Source organism: Mustela nigripes, chromosome 3, assembly GCF_022355385.1.
Source record: "Mustela nigripes isolate SB6536 chromosome 3, MUSNIG.SB6536, whole genome shotgun sequence".
NCBI lineage: Eukaryota > Metazoa > Chordata > Mammalia > Carnivora > Mustelidae > Mustela > Mustela nigripes.
In genome coordinates, this window is record NC_081559.1 from 162,158,609 (window position 1) to 162,179,111 (window position 20,503).

The following is a 20,503-nucleotide window of genomic DNA, read 5'->3' on the forward strand; positions in this document are numbered from 1 at the left end:
TATAAAATGCGTTTTATCTTTACGTGCTAATTTATGTATATCCCACAATGTGTAAGGTGTATTTTATAATTTAATTTTGATTTTTAAGAATTTCTCTTAAGAACTATTTTGTGACCTGTGACTATTTGGAAGAGTGTTTTGAAATTTCTGTTTACGGAGTGTTTAAAATCCACCTTTTTTTGTTAATTTACAATTTAATTATGTGTGGACAGAGAATTTAGTTTGTATTATAAGAATCCTTTTAAATAGGTGATCTTGTTTAATGGCCTGATACAGTGTCAATTTTCTTACGTATCATGAAAGCTTAAAAAAAATATGGTTTCTTTCGTAGTATTAATATTCAGTTTAAAAGTATCTATCTATTAAAGGCAGAGTTAATTCATTTTCACTGTTGCAATTTGCTGATATGTAAGCTCTTATTTTTCCTGTATTATATCATCATTTTTATTCTTTTTTTTCGTTGAAGGATATTTCTTTTTCTGTTATTTTTCTCTAGTGATTTTCTAGAGTAGTGGTTCTTAAACATTTAATTCTCAGAATCCCTTTACACTCTTAAATTATTGAAGTCCCTGAAAAGCTTGTGTTAGTGTGGATTTTAGATAGATAAATAGATACTAAGATTTGCCATATTAGAAATTAAAGATGAGCAATTTAAAAAATATATTTATACCTTAATTAAAATAATAATTATAAACCTACTACATACTAACATAAAGTGAAAAATTAAATTTTCTGAAACAAAAGAATTTAGTGAGAAGAGTGGTCCTGTTTTACACTGTGTAGTTCTCTTTAATTCTTGGCTTAATAGATGAAGGCTGGATTCTCATCTGCTTCATTCAGTTTGTTGCAAAATGTTGTTTCGGTTGAAGTGTATGAAGGAAGTCCTACTTCACACTGATAGTTGGAAAAAGAAAAAACATTTTTATAGCCTTTTCAGATAATTGTAGATATTCTTTGATATGGCCTCAAAATTAGACAAGTGATAGTTTCTTAAAGGTTCGTTGCAGTGTGGAAACCAAAATCATGCAGTGAACTTTCTGTACTCTCTGTTACATTAAAATTCCTGGATCTGCCTTGCACTTTGAATAGATATTTTACCTGTGTATGATTTCGTCGTGTCAAGCATTGGCATTTGGAAATAGTGGTTGACTTAGTTATTCAGAACTTGCAAATGTTAACATGTTTGATGATACATTAACAGAAAAAATCACATCTATTAATATCGCCATTGATCTCTTTGGAAATCCTTAACTATTAGGAAGAGATCAATAGGGGTGGAGGCAGGTTTTCAAAAATTATAATTTTGGTTTGAAGCTCAAATTTTGCCATTGGCAACAAATACTGCCGGTTGTTTTCCTTGAAGTGACAGAGTCACACCTGGTTTCTTTTTGAGAAAATGTCAGCCAAACACACAAGTCTGAAAGCCTAGTCTGTTAGTCTGCCTTTAATGTGAAAATTAAGTGGTTGGAAAAAAAGTAGCTAGTTCAGCTTCTACTCAAACAATTGCACAAATGTTTTACCTCGAGGCAGTCATTGTTCTTCAGTAGGCAGAAGTGCCTTGTCGGTACTGCCCACTTTGACACAGAATATTAGGAAGATGTGTATCCAGAGTTTGAAATTAATAAAATTAGTATTTTATACTGCTTCGTCAAGGACATTCCCAAGTAGTACTTTTTGTTTGTTTATTTGCTCAGTTTGTTTTTATTATATGTGTTGTTGGTGAGAACACAGTGACTCAAGGACAGCTTTATGTCACTGCCTTGATTGATGCCAGGAGTAAAAACTTTCACCCACATTTAGCTTTGTACCATCAGTGCAAATGTCAACAGAGTGAATAAGACAAGTAATGTTGTATTATTATGAAAATGATTTTGATCTCTTGGACCCCTGAATTATCTAAGAGACCCCAGGGGTCTGCAGACCCTATTATGCAAACTGCTGTTCTAAAATTTCTACATCCTGTGTTTATCCTGGTAATTGCAGTTACGGAAGTTTTTAATAAACATATTTAAAGTTATATTTTCTATCAATATCAAGAATTCATCATTCATTATCCATTACTCTTCTTCCATACAAAGCAAAATTTTCTTTGTCTTTTTATTTGAAGATTTTATTTATTTGAAAGAAAGAGAGAGTGTACACAAGCATGGGGAGGCAGAGGGAGAGGGAGAAGCAGGGAGCCCAGTGTGGGCTTCGATACCAGGACCCTGAGATCATGACCTGAGCCGAAGGCCCCTGCTTAACCAACTGAGACACCCAGGCTTGCCTAAAGTATGATTTTCAGTATACTTTTAAAATAGCCACTCTCTTAGGCTCAGATATTATATTTGAATTTGGTTTAACTTTTTTTTTTCTTGGTGAGCAAAATGAATACTACTTCTAATAATCCAAAGTGATGAATTAAAATGAGAGTTTTCTCATCACAAAAATGTTTTTTTCTCAGATAAACTTAAAAAAAAAAGTTTTAATTTAAATTCCAGTTGGTTAACATACAGTGTAATAATTAGTTTCAAGTGTATGATATGATTCATCACTTCCATACATCATTTGGTATTATTCTTAACAATCCTTTCTTAGTGGCATAAATTTCATTTCTGTGATCTGAAATTATTTACAATGAATTTAACATTTTATTATTATTATTATTTTTTTAAATTTTCTCATTGCTCTGTCACTTTTCTTTTCTGCCCATGAATGCCTTTTTAAAATTTAAATTGAGGAGAAGTAAGTTTCTTCAAAAGGGATGTCTGAGCAGAATAGGTTTTGGATCCTCTCATGACCAAACATGTCTTTATTTTGCCGACGTCACACAGAATTGGTCTTTTGCTGTGTTCATAGTTCCACGTTCAGATTCCTGTCTCTTCTCTAGTCTTACAGAATATAGTAATGCAGACAAAAAGTTGACCGGTTGACTGTTGTTTTTTTTGAAAGTTACTTAGTTCTTTTTCCATTTGTAGCATTTTCCATTTAATCTTTAATAAAGAGGTTTTGGAGGATATAGGATAGATGTATGTCTTTTTATCATCCTTTCCAGCACTTTGGAGCCTTTCATTCTTAAGACTCAAGTTTTTCTTCAGCTGGAGAACATTTTCTTCTATTATTTCTCTGATTATTTATTTTTCCTTTTCATCATCTTCATTGCTTTCTTCTGTCACTCTTGTTAATTGAACATTATACCTTCCGTATGCCTTTTAACTATGTCTCATAGCTTCCTTTTTTTCTTTAAAAATGGGCAAAATTCCTCGCTTTGATCTCTCAGGTTATTAATTTTTTTGCTCTTTTGAATTTAATCTTAGGGCGCCTGGGTGGCTCAGTGGGTTGGGCCACTGCCTTCGGCTCAGGTCATGATCTCAGGGTCCTGGGATCGAGTCCCGCATCGGGCTCTCTGCTCGGCAGGGAGCCTGCTTCCTCCTCTCTCTCTCTACCTACTTCTCTGCCTACTTGTGATCTCTCTCTGTCAAATAAATAAATAAAATCTTTAAAAAAAAAAAAAAAAAGAATATTAATCTTATACAATTTTTTTTGATTTCTGAAATTCTGTATCTTGTTTTGTGGTTATTTTATTTTCATAGTAACCCACGTTTGCTTTGTAGATGTTAAATAACCTTTTTTTAAAAACATTATTTTTTGTATCCAGCATTAATTATTTTCCTCATCAATAAGCTGTTTTATTCATTTTAAGGTTCTCTTTTACCCATGTCAGGTTTCCTTAAATATCTGGTCATTTTTAGTTCTATTAAAAATGAAGAGTTTGGGGGTGCCTGGGTGGCTCAGTGGGTTAAAGCCTCTGCCTTCGGCTCAGGTCATGATCTCAGGGTCCTGGGATCGAGCCCCACATCGGGCTCTCTGCTCAGCGGGGAGCCTGCTTCCCTCTCTCTCTCTGCCTGCCTCTCTGCCTACTTGTGATCTCTCTCTGTCAAATAAATAAATAAAATCTTAAAACAAAATAAGTGAAGAGTTTGACTCCTCATCTGTCATAGCTGGTAAGGTTTGTTAGCTGAGTGGAGTGCACTCTTCCCGGGCTGGACTGTTTTCTTTAGTGGCAGGAGTGGCCACAGGTGCTGAGGGCACCTGGAAGATTCCTTTGGACATGCACAAGTGAAGTCCAAGGGAGTAGGATGGGGATTGAACACATTAGAGGATTTTTTTTTTTTTAAGCTGAATTTCTTTTTTTCTTTGTTCGCAGTTGGTAGTTTGAAGTTACTCTAGGCATTTAACCAAGTTATTTCTTTCTCTCTGGTCCTAGGGTCCCTCAAAGCCTGACTCCTTCTATATTTAAGAAGGAAATGCTGGGGTACTTGGGCAGCTCAGTCGGTTAAGAATCCAACTCTTGATTTCTCTCTGTCAAATAAATAAATAAAATCTTTAAAAAAAAAAAAAAAGAATCCAACTCTTGATTGCAGCTCAGGTCATGACCTCAGGGCTGTGAGTTGGAGCCCTTTGTTGGCCTCCACAGTGGGCATGGAGCCTCCTTAAAGTTCTCTCTCTCCCTTTCCTTTTCTACCCCCTCTCCTGCCTGTTTTGCATGTCCATGCTTGAGCACGTGCTCTCTCTCAAAAAAAAAAGTGAACGCTGCATCTAGTTCCTCTGGGTACACTGTGTAGGGACTGCCTTGGTCATGGATGCCGAAGACTCTGTATTACAGTTTTCTGGGTACAGTGGGAAAACCAGTTCTCACTTCATATTAACCCCTTTTGCACCAGATTTTGGGTACAGCCTTCTTGATATGGGCTTCTCCTCTATTCCAATCTCTTTTGCTTTCTATCTTCTAGAACTGCACTAAAATTTCTGTTTCCATGTTGGCTATATACGTGATTACTTCTCTCACTTCAGGGAGATCTTTGAGATAGAAGTACACGCATGGAATGATTTGAGATAGAAGTTTGTCCTGCAGCCTTTAAAGAGGCTTTTGTATTTTGTTTTTTCTGCTAGAGATTTGAGCATGGTAAGTTCTTCCAAAGAATTGATTCTCTTTTTAACTTATAAAATTAATTTGGTTTAAAAATGATTTTTCCTTTAAAAACAGTATTTGGGGTTGCTGTCTCAATATAGTGTGTCTAATGTAATTATCTAATTTATATTTCCGTCATCTCGATTATTTAACGTTTCTCACAGGACATTAAAAAACAGACGGCCTCTAGCTATGTCAAGCTGAAGATGAATAAGGAGGAATTGCTGCCCTTCTTCCCTCCCCACTAATTTATTTGTGTTGGTTGATATGATACACAGCCCGCAGAATGTTTTAGTACCTTGGAATTCTACATATAATTTAAACATATATTGTCTTTTTTTTCAAGGACCTTATAAACTTCCCCTTTGCAGAGTTTCTAATACTCTGAGTTCAAACATCCTCTCATTTACTTCCATGTACGAAATCCATTGTCATATTGGACTCTTATATCCAGTTTGTTTTCCAGCTCCCTCTTTTCAAGTGACTTTTTCTTTTTCTGTTTTTTAAAGATTTTATTTATTTATGAGAGAGACACAGCGAGAGAGGGAACAGAAGCAGGAGGAATGGGAGAGAGAGAAGCAGGCTTCCTGCTTAGCAGAGAGCCCAACTCAAGGGCTCCATCCCGGACCCTGGGACCATGACCTGAGCTGAAGGTGGAAGTTTAATGACTTCTGCCACCCAGGGCGCCACCCAGGCGCCCTGTGACTTTTTTTTTCTGATTGTGAAATTAGAGCATAGTCAAGAATTGGCAGAAAGGAAGGATGCTTAAGAGCTCACACTCTGGGATGCAGGTCTGGTGTAAGCTGACTGCTGTATGACCCTGAGCAGATGACTTAGCACCTCCTGCTCAGTGTGTTCATTTGTGCAAATGGCATCATTACCATGCCTGACTTTAAGGCTTTTGTAAGGAAAAAATGGTTAACCCATGTTGGGGGCTTAGAAAACTCGTATCTGGCATATGGGAGGTGCTTTCTAAGTATGTGTGACTTATCACGGAACACTATTGAAAAGTGTGAAAGTAGAAAGAGGCAAATAAAAACTCAGCTTCGATTACTGTTAACATTTTTTAAAAATTTTTTATTTGCATTTATTCTGTGCAAATTTACTCCCAGGCCATAAGTTTTTGTTTCTTTAGTTTCTTCTGGGATATCTTTTTCTTCTGTGCAACCTCCTCTTCTGGTTTAGGAACAATCTGCTCTTTTTCAGTAAGGATCATCTCAATGTGGCAGGGAGAGCTCATGTATGGGTTAATGCGACCATGAGCCCTGTAAGTCCTACGCCGCATCTTGGGGACTTTGTTCACCTGAATGTGCTCAATGACCAGAGAATGGGCATTTAAACCCTTAAGTTCAGCATTACTCTCTGCGTTTTTAAGCATGTGCAGTAAAAATTCAGCACTCTTCTTGGGCCACCGACCTTGTGTCCAGCCCCACTGTTTGGCCTGGGCACACCTACCAACTCCACCATTGTAGCGACGGAATGGCACACACTGCTTCTGCCAAGTGACGTCTTTCAAATACTTGGTGGCTTTTCAGATATGCATACCCTTGATGGCCTGGGCAGTTTCACGTGTGTCCTTACAGTGAACACAGAGATTTGAACCTCTTGACTTGCATGATTTCGTAGGGTTTTCCGGGTCAAGCGAATAGCGAACCATTTTCAGAGGTCACCCCAGGCCGCTGAGAGGAAGAGTACTGTTAACATTTTGAATTTTGATTTACACACACACAGATTAGCCAGTTTTAGTTGTATCATAGATTGAGTTCTCTGCCAGTTCCTTTCATTTTGTAATTCTTTCTTGTCCTTTTCCTTCCCCTTCCCACTGAGATCTCTTCCTCCCTACAGTTGTTTCTGGTGCTCTGTGCTGTGCCTCTTCTGCTTCTTAATTATTTTCCTAATCCTCTCCATCTCAGTTCTGGATTACTTAATAGGTAGACTAAAGGCACTAGCAAAGCTGGGGCACCAGTGAGAGAGGGAGAGAGGTGGGGGGGGGGGGGGGGGGGGGGGGGGGGAGGAGGGAGGGAGAGGTATTATGTGTCAACCAGTAAATCAGCATATTTTGTAATGAGAATATCTAAAACGAAGCCATCTTAATTTCAATAAATGTAGGTTTTGTTTTACAGTTTATTATTTTTAAAAGCTATGCATTTTATGTGGTGGAGGGCATCATACTCTATGTTCACTGAGTTAATTCAATCTTTTCTTTTTAAAACATAACCATCATGAACATGAAGATGATCAGTTATCACCCCAGGTTTGTGGATTCATTTCATTTTCCTCAAATTCTATATGGATTGGGTCAAGGGCTAAGGTTAGAGTCATTAAGAACAAGTGCTCAATGTAGATACGTCCTAATAAATTTCAGCTCTTGTTCTAACATGGAAACTGTCTGCTATGTCTTGTGATTTCCTCTAGCAAGCACCAAAAGGAGGGTTATTACTGAAAGTAGACAGCAGTGAAATGACTAACACTGTTGGCATTTAAATCATGACATTAACCCTGGCTAGGATGATTGGTTCTTTAGTTTCCATTTGCAAGTATTATTTTGTTAATGGAGAAAATGCCAAGATTCAAAAAGAAAGACTAATTGTCACTTCTTGAAACTTGACTTTTAAGAATATTGCTTCTATTCCCCTTCTATCCCCTGGGAAGCAGAAGTGATTATATGCCAGTAACCAGCTACAATAGATCAGCTACAAAATATTGGAGTAGATGAAGACTAAACCCCAAGTGCTGAACACTCAGAGTAGAAGATAAAATATTCTGTGTGGAGAATAGAATTTGTATTATCTCAAAGGCTGTGTGTGTCTGTGTGAGAGAGAGAGAGAGAACAAGAAAGAAACAAGGATGGGAGATTGAAGTAGAGGATAGAAAATGAAATCCTGAGAACTCTAAAGAAGCTGCACTTCTGAGAAAGAGGGAAGTGGTTTGTCGTGGGTGGAATAGTCTTTTTTTGCCCCCAACTCTGATCAGTGTTGAGAATGATGGACAACAGGTAGGAGAGCGACCCATGAGTATTGGAACTTTACTGAATGGATTTTAGCCTTCCCCCTGTTTTCCCTATGGTCTGCATGTAAATCTGCTTGGTTTCCTAGTGATGTGGTTCACAGGAGTAGAAGAATGAATCCTAATTTGTTTAATTCGAAGGTGAGAATTAGGAGGTGAGAGAAAGATAGTGTTTTGTTTTTTTTTTAAGATTTTATTTGTTTATTTGACACAGCGAGAGAGAGCAAGAGCAGGAACACAAGCAGGGGGAGTAGAAGAGGGAGAAGCGGGCTTCCCATGGAGCAGGGAACCTGACATTGGGCTCGATCCCAGGACCCTGGGATCACAACCCGAGCCAAAGGCGGAGGCTTAATGACTGAGCCACCCAGGCGCCCCTAGAAAGATAGTTTAGATATGATCAGTGCTTGTTAAATTTATAGTTATGCTTCCTAAAATGAAGGCAACTTTTATTGGTGCAGCACTTTGTAGCTCACAACCAACTTTACAAATATGCTATAAATTGATTTTATGAAAAATGTAGCTCTGCCCATTCCCTGTATTGTACTTGAAACTCTGACTCATACTTAGGGGTTCCAGGAAGATGATTCTGCAGGGCCGCAGTGTGGATCCAAGAGGGGAACGTTCAAGGACAGGGAGACTAGCTAGAGGCGCGAAGAGAGAAGACGAGAACTGTGAGGCTGGATACGGTAACGGATTCTGTAGAAGGGACAAAGAGCAGTAACAATGGGTAACATGCATGCAGCTTTCACACTGTATCTGTCTTTAACTCTGACAAAAATACTAGGGAGTCGATCCTATTATTCTAATTCAGTTGGGGGTCTATCCCAACTTTACAGGTGAGGAAACTGACGTACAGCAAGATGAACTAACTTATCCACGGTTAAACAGCTAGTAAGTAGTGCCTCCAGGATTTATGCCTCGGCTAAATGGCTCCAGAGTCTGTATTGTAAACCAGTACATAAGGTTTGATTCTTGATGACCAGGGACAGATGATGGTGAGGGGCAGGCACCCAACTGAGAAATGATGATGAGCTCAGTTTGGGTATGTTGAGTTGAAGTTCACAACAGAGCATCTCCGCAGAAAGTGCAAAACTGGTTCTCTGGTAACATACATCTGTCAGTTACCAGGGTAGAGGATCAATGAAAGTCAGAAGAATCAATAATGGAGATAAAAGAGCAAAGGCCCCAGGACTGTCAGAGTTAGAGGAATAAGAGGAGAGTTGAAGTGGAATTAAAAGTTGAAGTGGAATTAAAAGCTAGAAAGCTGCAGAGGAGAACCATCTTCATACAGTCTCGGAAGCCAGACAAGGCAAGATTCTAGAGAAGTAAGAAATATCCAAGAAAATTCAAGATTAAAAACTGAAAACAGTCTATTGGATTTTGAGCAGAAAAATAATAGAATCATTTCTAAAGAGAAATAATACTTTTAACTATTATTAATTGAACTATTTATCTGTAATGTGCCAGGCACTTCATCTCTAAATATGTGAGTTGTTCCTTCAGAACAGCTCTGAAAGGTTGGTAACATATTACAGATGAAGAAATGGAAGCTCAGAGAAGGAAAGTAACTCATCTAAATTCCGTAATTGACAAAACTGAAATTAAAACTGAGATTTATTCAACTCTAAAACCACCCTTCCCCTGGATTGACACCCCGCCCCCCGCCAAACAAAAACAAAATAAAACGAAGTACAAAACCCAGCAACCTCGTAGGAGTTACAAAAGAAATGGATGATGAGAAATGGATTGAAAGTGGTAATTTGTGTGACTGTGTCATGACCTCATTTTTGTTTTGTGGTCCCTGATGCAATAGATTTATGTCTGGATTTATTGATTATTACTACACATATTTTTAGAAGGTAAAGACGTCGTACACTGCTGTTTCTACACTTCTCCCTAGCAAAGCATTCCTGCCTCAGACTCTTGTTAATGCTTATGGGGGATGGTAGGTTGCCTCTGGCGAAGTGATCTGGAGCTGTTCCTGACTCTCAGTCGCATGACTACCCCACCTCTTTCCCTGCTTCCGCTGATGAGTCATCTCTCAACTGTTCTCCCAACATCCACGGAAGTGAAGTAGTGGATTAAAGAAAAAAATAAATGAGAACGAGAAATTATTTGCGTGGGAGGGTGCCAGGGTGGCTCAGTGGGTTAAGCCTCTGCCTTCAGCTCAGGTCATGATCTCAGGGACCTGGGATCGAGCCCCGCATCTGGATCTCTGCTCAGCGGGGAGCCTGCTTCTCCCTCTCTCTCTGCCTGCCTCTGTGCACTTGTGATCTCTCTCTGCCAAGTAAATAAATAAAATCTTTAAAAAAAAAAAAAAGAAGTTATATGTGTGGCCTAACATGGCCTTTACCCTTGCTGTGAATGCTCTCAGGTGTTAATCTAAACTTTTCTCCAAAGAAGGACCAGGGATCAAGTTTATAGCTGCTGTTTACAGCTCTGTGTTTAAGGCTACCCAGAACATGCCATACCTAAAGCTACAAAAAGAATATTTAAAAGGTTGACCAGAGCTGAAGCAGAGCTACCATTCCAAAAGAAACGATGATGAAACTTAGCTTCAGAATATGTTCCAAACTGTTCTAGGAAATCTGCTCTAGGAAACTTTACTTTCTTTGTAGATTTGCATATTTGCTTAGTGTACCAGAGTTTATTCTGTTTTTATTAAACCAAGTTTATTCTATTTTTATTAAACCAAGCTTTATTCAGCTCTGTACTAGAGAGATTATAATCTATGAAGCAAAAAAACTTAAAAACAACAAAAAACCTACACCAAAAACAAAAACAAAACAAAAAAAAGAAAACAAACAAACAAACAACAACAAAAAAAGAAAAAAAGAAAAGAGAAGAGAAGAAAATCAAAGTCATTATGCAGTTAAAGGAAAGAGCATAAAAGGCTCCTTTGGTCACCAAAAATGTGCAAAGAAACAACTAGTAAAGTTGTGCTTTCCCAGAATATTTCTTTCCACTAATCATGTAAGGATTCATCAACAATTTCATCATAGGGGAAAGGCTGATGAATCTAAATTTATGACTGAACATGTGTGCTAGGAACCAATGAAATCAGCAATCCAGAAGACTCAGTGAAGGGTGGGGGTGGGGAGTAGGGTCTTTAAAGAAGGAAGACTTGAAATCTCTCCAGTGAATCAGGATACCACTTAGTGTAAACCATGAGTTGGCGCTTCTCCTTCAGATTGGCACTTCCTTCTAAACTTTTGGAAATTAACCAGTGTTGTAATTAACACCTTCCTTCACCCGGCAATATGTGCTTCTCTCAGTCATTAAAGAGAATATGATCCACATTTTTTTTTTGATCATGAGGTCACTGCAAATAACTTGAAGCCCTTCCTTCCTTCCTTCCTGTAGGAAGTGTGCGTGATGGATGGACCCTCAGGGCACAGATAAGGTTTCAGAATTTGCTGCCTACCCCCTCTAAGTGGTGGAATCACCCAGGGTGCTCAGCTAAACAACAGGGATGGAGTGGTGGTGGCCTTCCCACACCTGGGCTGACCACCTCTCTTGGTTCTCCCCAGAGGCCTCATTTCTTCCACTGATAGGCTCTCAGGATGTCACCCACATTTCTGTCCCCAAGTCCAGCCCTATCAGGTATAAATAAGTAATTTTTACAAGAAAATGCTGTTTTACTGTTAGATTAGAATATATGAATTTCCATAGCTGACTCTAAAATGAATACAAATATGCTCCTTTTGGAGTCAGCTATGGAAATTCCTTTTGGGAGAAAATTCCATTATTCTGAATTACCAAAATGTTCTTACCTTTAAAAAATATTTCCCACATCTGCCCATTTCAACATGGACCGACAACACATTCCTACCTTCAGATATTTGTTGAAACTTCGGCTCCTCTTTGATCCTCTGGATAGGTTGTTCCCTCTGTCCTATACCCTCATGACACTGTCCATTTCCCTTTCTCACACCTGTTGCTCTTGTAATGGTGGTGTCTTCTCTCCACCGGGCTGCAAGCTGTATGGACAGTGGGACAGGGTCTGTCTTGTGTGCCACCGTGTCCTCAATGACAAGCATAATACCTGGCATCTATCGAATTTGCAGTGAATACTTATGGAATATTGCTAAGTGAACAACTTCAGTTTCCCTCTGAAATGGTTGTCTTTAACACCTTTCAATTATAATTGACTTTACCCAAAATCAGTGCACCCACAAACTTCGCAAGAACAAAGAACCATGCAGTGATCATGGTACTTACTGTTTGCATAGCATGGTGTGGTTTGCAGAGCTCTGTTTTCTCCATTATGGTATTTGTTTCTCACAATCACACTGTGAGCTAAACAGGGTGGGCATTGCTGTCCTTATGTCAGGTGTGAAAAAGCTGAAACTCAGTTTGCATGTCTGTAAATAGTAAGCAAGGACTCACTTCCAGTACCCGCTGCTTGCCCATGGCACCACCCTGCCTCATGGTTGGTAAACCCTTCCACTAGGGTTTTCCCCCTATACTTCCAGAAACATCATTAACCCTTCAAATCCACTTCATTTGCAATTGGGTTAGTATCGTTTCTTTCCTCCCAAATTGTTTCCCCAAACCATCGGCAGAGTTGAAATCAGGGGCCTGGTGACTAGCTCAGAATTCCACTCCACTAAATGTGAAATTCCCACCCTCATTCCCTGATCTTACCAACAACAAAAGTGTCCTTTTCTGACCTTATACGAGTGCACAGCACCATGCCAGCACAGAAGGAGCCCCCAGTGCAGCCTTCGTAGACAGTGCACCCCAATTCTCTATCACAGAATGAGCTGAGACCGTCTCCCATTGGAAGGGACCATAGTCAGCAAAAAGGTACCTTTTTTAGAGCTGAGTCACGTGGAGGACCCGTGGTGGCTAAATTTCCATTCATTAGTTCAGGTGTTAACCTTCTCCTGTCCTGTCACTTGCCCATGTTATTATGAGTTAGAGCTGTTATTGAAATACAATACGTCATCGTTACATTTTGGTTCTGTTTCAATGGACAAACAGTAGAAGGCCAGGAGACAAGTTCCAAAGCCTCTCCAGGCTCCTTTACAACAGGGGCCCCAGCCCAGAGAACTGCTGAGGACTGTCATAGGTGTTGGGTATTTGAGTCACTGTCCCATCCTCTGCAAGAAATTGCCTTGTCAGTTGCTCCTTTCCCCAAGTTTGGCTTGGTTAGGATTAACAAATGACTCCGGCCACTTTCTTTCTCTACTGAAAATTCTCCAGATGCTCTGCTCATTCTCCGTGAGGATTTTATAACCTGGAGCTTCTGTGTCATTTAAGTACAGTACGATCCTGTGGCAACATGGGATTCACAGACAGAGTCTAGGTGTTGCTAAATATCCTTATTGGGCAGTGTATCAGCAATATGGCTTATTTACAAAGTAGCTTCTACTGCCATTTTTAAATTAAGAGACTTGGATTGGTCTGTAATTTGCAAGTAATTTCAAATGTGGATTAAATTTGATAAAAGTTTTTAGTATTGATTACATTTAATGTATTGCACGTATTTACTTATAATTACAACTCAGAGTTAAATGAAACCTGCTTCCTGCAGGTAATATTAATAAAGGACAGTCAGATAAAAATGATTTGGCTCCTAGAATGACAATATGAAAAAAAAATCAACTGTGAAGGGGATCAACTTATAGTACTTAAACAATGTCGTAAAGACCATTTTTACTTCTAGAGACCTAGTGGCTTTATAAATACAGTGTGGCAGCATGCCCTTTCTCATTCCAGGGGAGTACAGATGAACCATGCAATGTGTGTATTTTTGGCGGAAAAAGGAACATTTCCCTGATAATGAACCTCACATTTCTCTTGCTTTCAAAGTAATAAACGACTGGTGGCCTTAGTGCCCATGCCCAGTGAACCTCCGTTCAATACGCGAAGGGCCTACACCAGTGAAGATGAAGCCTGGAAGTCGTACTTGGAGAATCCCCTGACGGCTGCCACCAAGGCGATGATGAGCATTAATGGGGACGAGGACAGTGCTGCCGCCCTGGGCCTGCTCTACGACTACTACAAGGTAGATCCGGCAGCCCCGCCTCCCTCCTGTGCCCGCCCCCAGAGACGCCCCTCCTCGCGGGTGGGAAGAGGGGAGAGAGCAGAGTATTTCCGCGCTGGCTGTGGAATTCAGCCTGCTCCTGTTCTCGCTGCCTCCCTGCGTTCCCATCCCTGGAGCTCAGCTTCACCATCTGCCCCGACGAAGTTTTCATTTTAGGACCTTTATTTCTGTGTCCTCTGTTGACGTGCACGCGTATTATCTCCCGCTTCACACCGTATTACAAATACATCCTTGCTGCCATTTTTCACTTTATGATTATTGGTGAATAAAAATATTACAGGGGCACCTGGCTGGCTCAGTCGGTAGAGCAAGTGACTCTTTGGTTTCAGGGTGGAGAGTTTGAGTCCCAATTTGGGCGTAGAGATTATTATTTTTTTTTAAATTACATTGCATGACTATACCTTAATTTAGTCCTCTCTCAATTAGGGGCATTTAGGTTGCTTTTAGATTTCTTCTTTTATAAGAACATTCGGGGTTTCTAGATTTATTGATTTTTTTTTTTTTTTTTTTTTTTTAGTTTTATCAGGAATATTCCAGTGAGTGTTTTGTGGTCGACTTCTGCAGCAACTCCAAAACCTAATTTTGTTATAACCCTGTTTCCATTTGTTTTGATGGGTACTAAATGTTTATTTTGAAAAACCTTTACAACAAAATGAGTATAGTTCACTTACCTTACAAAAATACCTGCCACACAATACCTTCAAAATAGGAGTATTTCAGGAAACCTAACGGGAAACACTGGTCTGTCTCTTAGAAAGGTATGACCTGCTCCTGTAGCACTGGTGAAGTGTAAAAAAATCAACACGTATTTACTGAATGAGGAGCTTTATTGCCAGCTTTGATTCTAAACACCACTGGCTTATGCTGGGAATTGGCACAAAGGTGAGAATGGCTGTGTTTATTTTCCTCTTGGGCACAGTGAACGCTTTAGTTGAGCGTAAGAACTGAGTCCCCACCTCCCCCTCTTCCTCCATTATGAGATCACCCAAGAGGAACAGTTCTCCTTTTAGTAAGCTTTAGTCTCTTCTTCCTGTTTTCCTCCCTGTTTCCTGCTTGCTCTGTCCTTCCTGCAGTCTTCACGTTTGCAAGTCTTGTTTCCTGTCTCGCTCCTAAACCAGAGTTCTCATACTGTCCAAAGATCCCTTACTGACCCTGATGTAATCACTTGGGACATGACAACTTCCTTCTGTGACTTTTCTAACTATAATAAACTAATAGATTAGTTAATAGTTTTGTAAAACATTGAGGAAACATATCAAGATATATTTTGAAGACATATATTCTAATTTTAAAAAACAGATTTTATTCCATCACTGTGAAATGGACCTCATTTCAGATATCTGTATTAGATGGCAATTCTTTTGTGTTAATGAAAAGAGAAGTATACTGCAGGACAAAATACTTAGTAATTTATGAAAGCAAGGTATTTTATTTCCCCATACATTCTGAGGATAATTGTTAGTAAATATGGTACCTAGTTACCTCTCCTCTTGGATGTTTTTGATATTTCAAGGATAGTTGAAACATTTCTGTCTGTAAATGTGTTGAGATGCAGAATAGGGCATTTATAGAAAACTCAGTTTGTTGCCAAGTCTATAACTCTTTCTGTTGAATTAATATTTTTCAGGATTAAATTATTACTTTAGGATATAAAATATTTAAATAAAATGTTTCCTGAGACTGCATGGATGAGTAGAGTTACATGGCTTCTTTTATTTCACACAAATTTATTATATTTTTGCTTGAAACATTTTCAACATTAAAGAATTAGTCTTGTTTCCCAAAACTGTGTGCAAAAAATGATCATTTTCAGGCCTTAGTCAGATCTCTGACCATCACGACATACCTATGATGGTATCAAGTTAAAACAAAGTTAAATCTACTTTGAGAATAGACCTTCCTTCTGTATGAAGTAAAATACTAATGAAACAAGAGATTGTATTTTTTGAGTATGCTTGGGGAAGTTAAATTATTGTAACAATTACTGCTGTCTTATCACTTAAATTCTGTAGATTTTTTTTATACCTCTTTGGAAGTGCTAAGTACACCATTCTTCCACACTCCTGTGGCTAGACCACATCACCCCCCGGGACAGTAGGGGGCTTTATCAGAGAGAGGATGTGTGACGCACAGCAGGCACTCAAGAAGTGGTGATCTCTGTCCTTGAGAACTGCAAAGACATATCTTGGTATAATACTTCATACATTTCAAAGTCTTTTCATGTACATTTTAAAACTATCACCAGAGCATCACTGCAGTGAAGCCCATCAGGTTTCATATTTTATAGTTCAGGCCACTAAGTGGGATTTCCTCAAGGTCACAGTACAATCCTGTACATTTCCTAATTCCATTCCATTATGCCGTCTGTGTTAGTGTGTGGGGCTGTCATAACAGAATACCATAGACTGGGGGGTTTAAACAGCAGAAATTTATTTTCTGACAGTTCTGGAGGCGGGAGGCCCAAGATCCTGGTCCTGGCAGGGTTTTCCAGTGAGGCCTCTCTTCCTTCCTCCTGCTGCGTTCTGGCTGTGTCTACATGTGTGGGTGTATATTTCTTTGTGTATTTCTCTGTATATTTCTCTGTATTTCAGTCCTGTTAGATTAGGGCCCCACTGCTGTGACCTCATTTAATCATAATTACCTCCTGAAAGGCCCTATCTCCATTGAGGGTTAGGCCTTTAACACATGAACAGGGATTTGTAGGGATACTTTTGCAGGAATACAATTCAGTTCATAACCTGTCCACCATTAGAAATTGCCTTTTTATTTTTATTTATTTTTTTAAATATTTTATTTATTTATTTGACACTCAGAGATCACAAGAAGACAGAGAGGCAGGCAGAGAGAGAGGAGGAAGCAGGCTCCCCGCTGAGCAGAGAGCCTGATGTGGGGCTCAATCCCAGGACCCTGGGATCATGTCCTGAGCCGAAGGCAGAGGCTTTAACCCACTGAGCCACTCAGGCGCCCCAGAAATTGCCTTTAAAAAAAAAACTCCATTCAAAGCATATTAAATGGGAATTCTCAAAATTTAGGGAGTCAGGTGTAAGCTCAGTTTTCTTTCTAGTTCAAGCTACTTATCAATAGCAGCGCCAAAGTCAAGTGTGAGCTTTTGATGAATTTCAGGCATGACAGGAAAACAGGACAGATTCCATTATTTAATGCATTTTAAAAGTGGTTTGACTCCCTTTATCTTACTCCATTTTTCCCTGAGGGAACTGGTGGCTCATCATTATTTGATTCTAGTTCTATGAAAATATGCTTATTTGGCTAATTTTTCCCATTTGTTCTTTGGAGTGCTGGAAACCAGTTTGTTGGTTTGCTTGCTTGTCCATTTATAAAGCCATCTAAATATCTGTCTGTCCGTCTGTATATCCATCCGTCTGTCCGTCCATCCATCCATCCAACAAATATTCACTAATTAGCTATGACCATCCAGCAATGGTGATAGTTACAGAGGTGGAATGGATATCCAAAGGCAGAGAAAACTTCGGTGGCTCTGCTGAGAGGAGGAGTATTGGATGTTTGAGATACAGTGTGACTATATGCACTGCAGTGATCTCACCTAAGTTGAGGTGGGAGCTTTTTGGAACTGTGTTTTCAAGAAATGGAAAGCACTAAAGAATTTCAAGTATGAGCATAATGGGATTAGACTTGCATTTTTAAAGTCACTCTGGATCTTCTTAATGGATCCAGAATGGATTTGCTGGGACTAAGTGGAGGAGAAGGGAGACCAGTTGGGGCGCTGATGCAGTAGCCCAGGCAGGAGATGTCTGAGGCTGAAACGGAGGCAAACATCCGGAGGGAAGTGGGTGGATTTGAGTCACATGGGAGTTAGCCTAAATGTCTTCAAGACTCATATTAGAGCATGTATCAGAACTTCAATTTTTTTTTTTTTCCAGAACTTCATTTTTAAGGCCGAATAGTCTGTTGTATGTATATACCACACTTGGCATATTCATTATCTGTAGACAGCCATTTGGGTTGTTTCTAGCTTTTGCCTCTTGTGAATAATGATGCTGTGAATGTTTATGTTTCTCTGTCATCTTCAGTTGATGGTAGGAGCTATGTTTCATTGGGCTCATTTCCATCTAGCACTTAGCAATGCCTGGCACATTGTAGACCCTCAACATTGACATTTGAACAAAAGACTTACAATTGATTTATTTTTATTTAACCAATACTTACAAAGTACCAGATACTCAGGTGCTTTGAAAAAAATTAACTCACTTAATTTTAGTAAAAACACTGTTAGCCATAGGACTGCCATTAAGCTTGGTTTACAGATGGGAAAAATGAGGCAGAGTTTATTTAGTGGTAGAGCTGAGATTCTAACCCAGACATTCAGGTTTAGGTGTTGACTGGTAGCTACGCTGCTTTGCTGCCTCCCTCATCCAGCTGACTGGGCTTGCATATATATATCCGGGTGAGTGGAAACCATAAGAATTTCTAGAAGAATCTAGAAGAGGGATGCTTCTCATTAAGGCTCTTTTATGTCAACATAATGAAGGTTGCAAAGGAGTTTGACTAGCATGAAGATTGAGAGATGTAGCAAAAAAACACAGAAATAACAAACAAAACATCCAACCAACCAACCAACCAACCACACAAATAAATCTAAACCTACTATTCATGTGTTTGAAACTATGGCCGAGATAAGCGAAATGATCCGTGCTGCTGTAAGACGATTGGATGGTGGTCAGAAATGAAGCTGGTAGGCGCCCCTCTTCTCTCTAGTAGCACTTTCTCACCCATCTTTCAAGTAATGTGTTGTTATTGTGGTCTCAAAGACAATAAGGAAAGTGCCTTTGAAGAAAAATTGTGGAAGCAAGGCTATAAGCTACAGAGGGGTGGTGGTTAAAGGCTAGTCTTGGCTGCTGTTCTCCTGTTGCACACTGCGGGCCCATACCCAGGTGGCTCCCCTCTGGGTCAGCACTGGAAGTTCCTCATTAGAGTGGAGGGTCTGTCCCTGTTCTTTGAGAGGATGCTTGTTGTAAATCCAAGATGATTTCTGTCTGTTCCAGGATCCAGTTTCAATCTCCACTCACGGTGCTTGTTTCCCCTCATTCACTCCCAAGGTGGGGTGGGCTTTGGGCTAGTCAGGTCCAGGCAGAGCTGCCCATGTCAGCAGGTGCACAGCAGAACCATGATCATCATGGCCTTCCGTTTATCATCACCCCTTTGTGTCTGATCCACTGTCATTGCCACTCATGCTGCTCATCTTTAACCATCAGCTACCTACAGTAAATCTGCCCCCTTTTCCCAGAGAACGTTCCATTTCAGGCGCTTTGCTTCTGCTGGGCTTCTGCTTAGTCACAGCTGCATCTGTGTAAGTCTGACTGATGGTTGGTGATATTTCTAGGTTCCTCGAGACAAGAGGCTGCTGTCTGTAAGCAAAGCAAGTGACGGCCAGGAAGAGCAGGATAAAAGGTATGGCGTTATGTAAAGGAGTATACCGGCTCCCCCAAATAACTTCCTTTTCTGTGTTTTTGAAAACAGCCGTGCTAAACTGTAATTTTTGTTCTTGAGAGGAGATGGGATCAAGAAGTTTTTGAAAACAGCCATGCTAAACTGTAATTTTTGTTCTTGAGAGGAGATGGGATCAAGAAGTTTAGCTTCTTCTATCTGTCTTTTATAGAGTCTGGACCAAAACTGGGTCTTGCAGCAGGGAGAGCAAATTGCATAATTTGCTTATGCATCCAAAGGGTCTTTAGCGGGCTCTCGATGACCATCTTTCAAGATGGCTGAAAATCCTTGCTTAGAGGTGAAATGCTGGCAAGATAGCCTATTTAGGGGTGAGCTTTTCTGATCAGTCCCATGGCTGGATAATTGTAATCAAGCCCTTGAGGGAGTGTCCATGGAGAGATTGCTTTTGATGAGGAGAGGAAGGAGGCTGGACGGTCTCTCACCCCAGGAGGCCACTGGTAGAGAAACATGAGTAGCAGCGGACGCCATGAGGGAGCAGGGGCAAGAGAGATGTTAGGAGATCTTTATGTGACACCCCTTTCCTGCAATCCTGAATTAAGAACCAATTGAAAAACAAGACCCAGACAGATAGAAATTAAAAAGGAAAAAAAAATCCGTTTTCTTTCTGATCAAGCCCATAGAGAATGAGATTTTTGAATCTGCAGTTTGTGACATGTCCATCCTGATTTAGATATGTCTACTCACCCAGTCGTAGGCAGGACTCCAGGCCTCCCTGAAAGGACAGGCCACTGTGAAATGGCAGCAGTGACTGGAGTCTTCTCTCTATGGCCAGGATGATCCAGACCTAAAAAGGGAACCAGAAGGGACTGACCCACTTTACTGAGCTATTTCTCCCAAACCCATCAATCAAATCTCTCTCTTTCCTGCAGAGGAATGAGGAGAAGCCATAGTATTTTCCCATTAGTGATTTTTTTCATATGGAAATATGAAGCCAAGAGAAACAAAATCCCCTGCTATCACGAACATCAGCATCTTACCTGGCCTTGAGAGGAACTGCTTATGACATGATC

The 20,503-nt window shown here is 39.9% G+C and overlaps 1 protein-coding gene and 1 pseudogene across 4 annotated transcripts in view; one reads left to right on the forward strand and one right to left on the reverse strand.

Annotated features, from left to right (window-relative positions):
• GRHL2 (grainyhead like transcription factor 2) overlaps positions 1-20,503 on the forward strand; it is a 160,773-nt gene that overhangs the window by 34,166 nt on the left and 106,104 nt on the right. For all 4 annotated transcript variants that reach the window (XM_059394943.1, XM_059394940.1, XM_059394941.1 and 1 more), the window contains exons 2-3: positions 13,775-13,970; positions 19,369-19,436. In XM_059394943.1, the coding sequence (XP_059250926.1) occupies positions 13,803-13,970; positions 19,369-19,436 (236 nt within the window). In that variant the 5' untranslated portion in view covers positions 13,775-13,802. The remainder of the gene's footprint in view (positions 1-13,774; positions 13,971-19,368; positions 19,437-20,503) is intronic.
• LOC132013219 (large ribosomal subunit protein uL22-like) lies at positions 6,032-6,647 on the reverse strand (annotated as a pseudogene).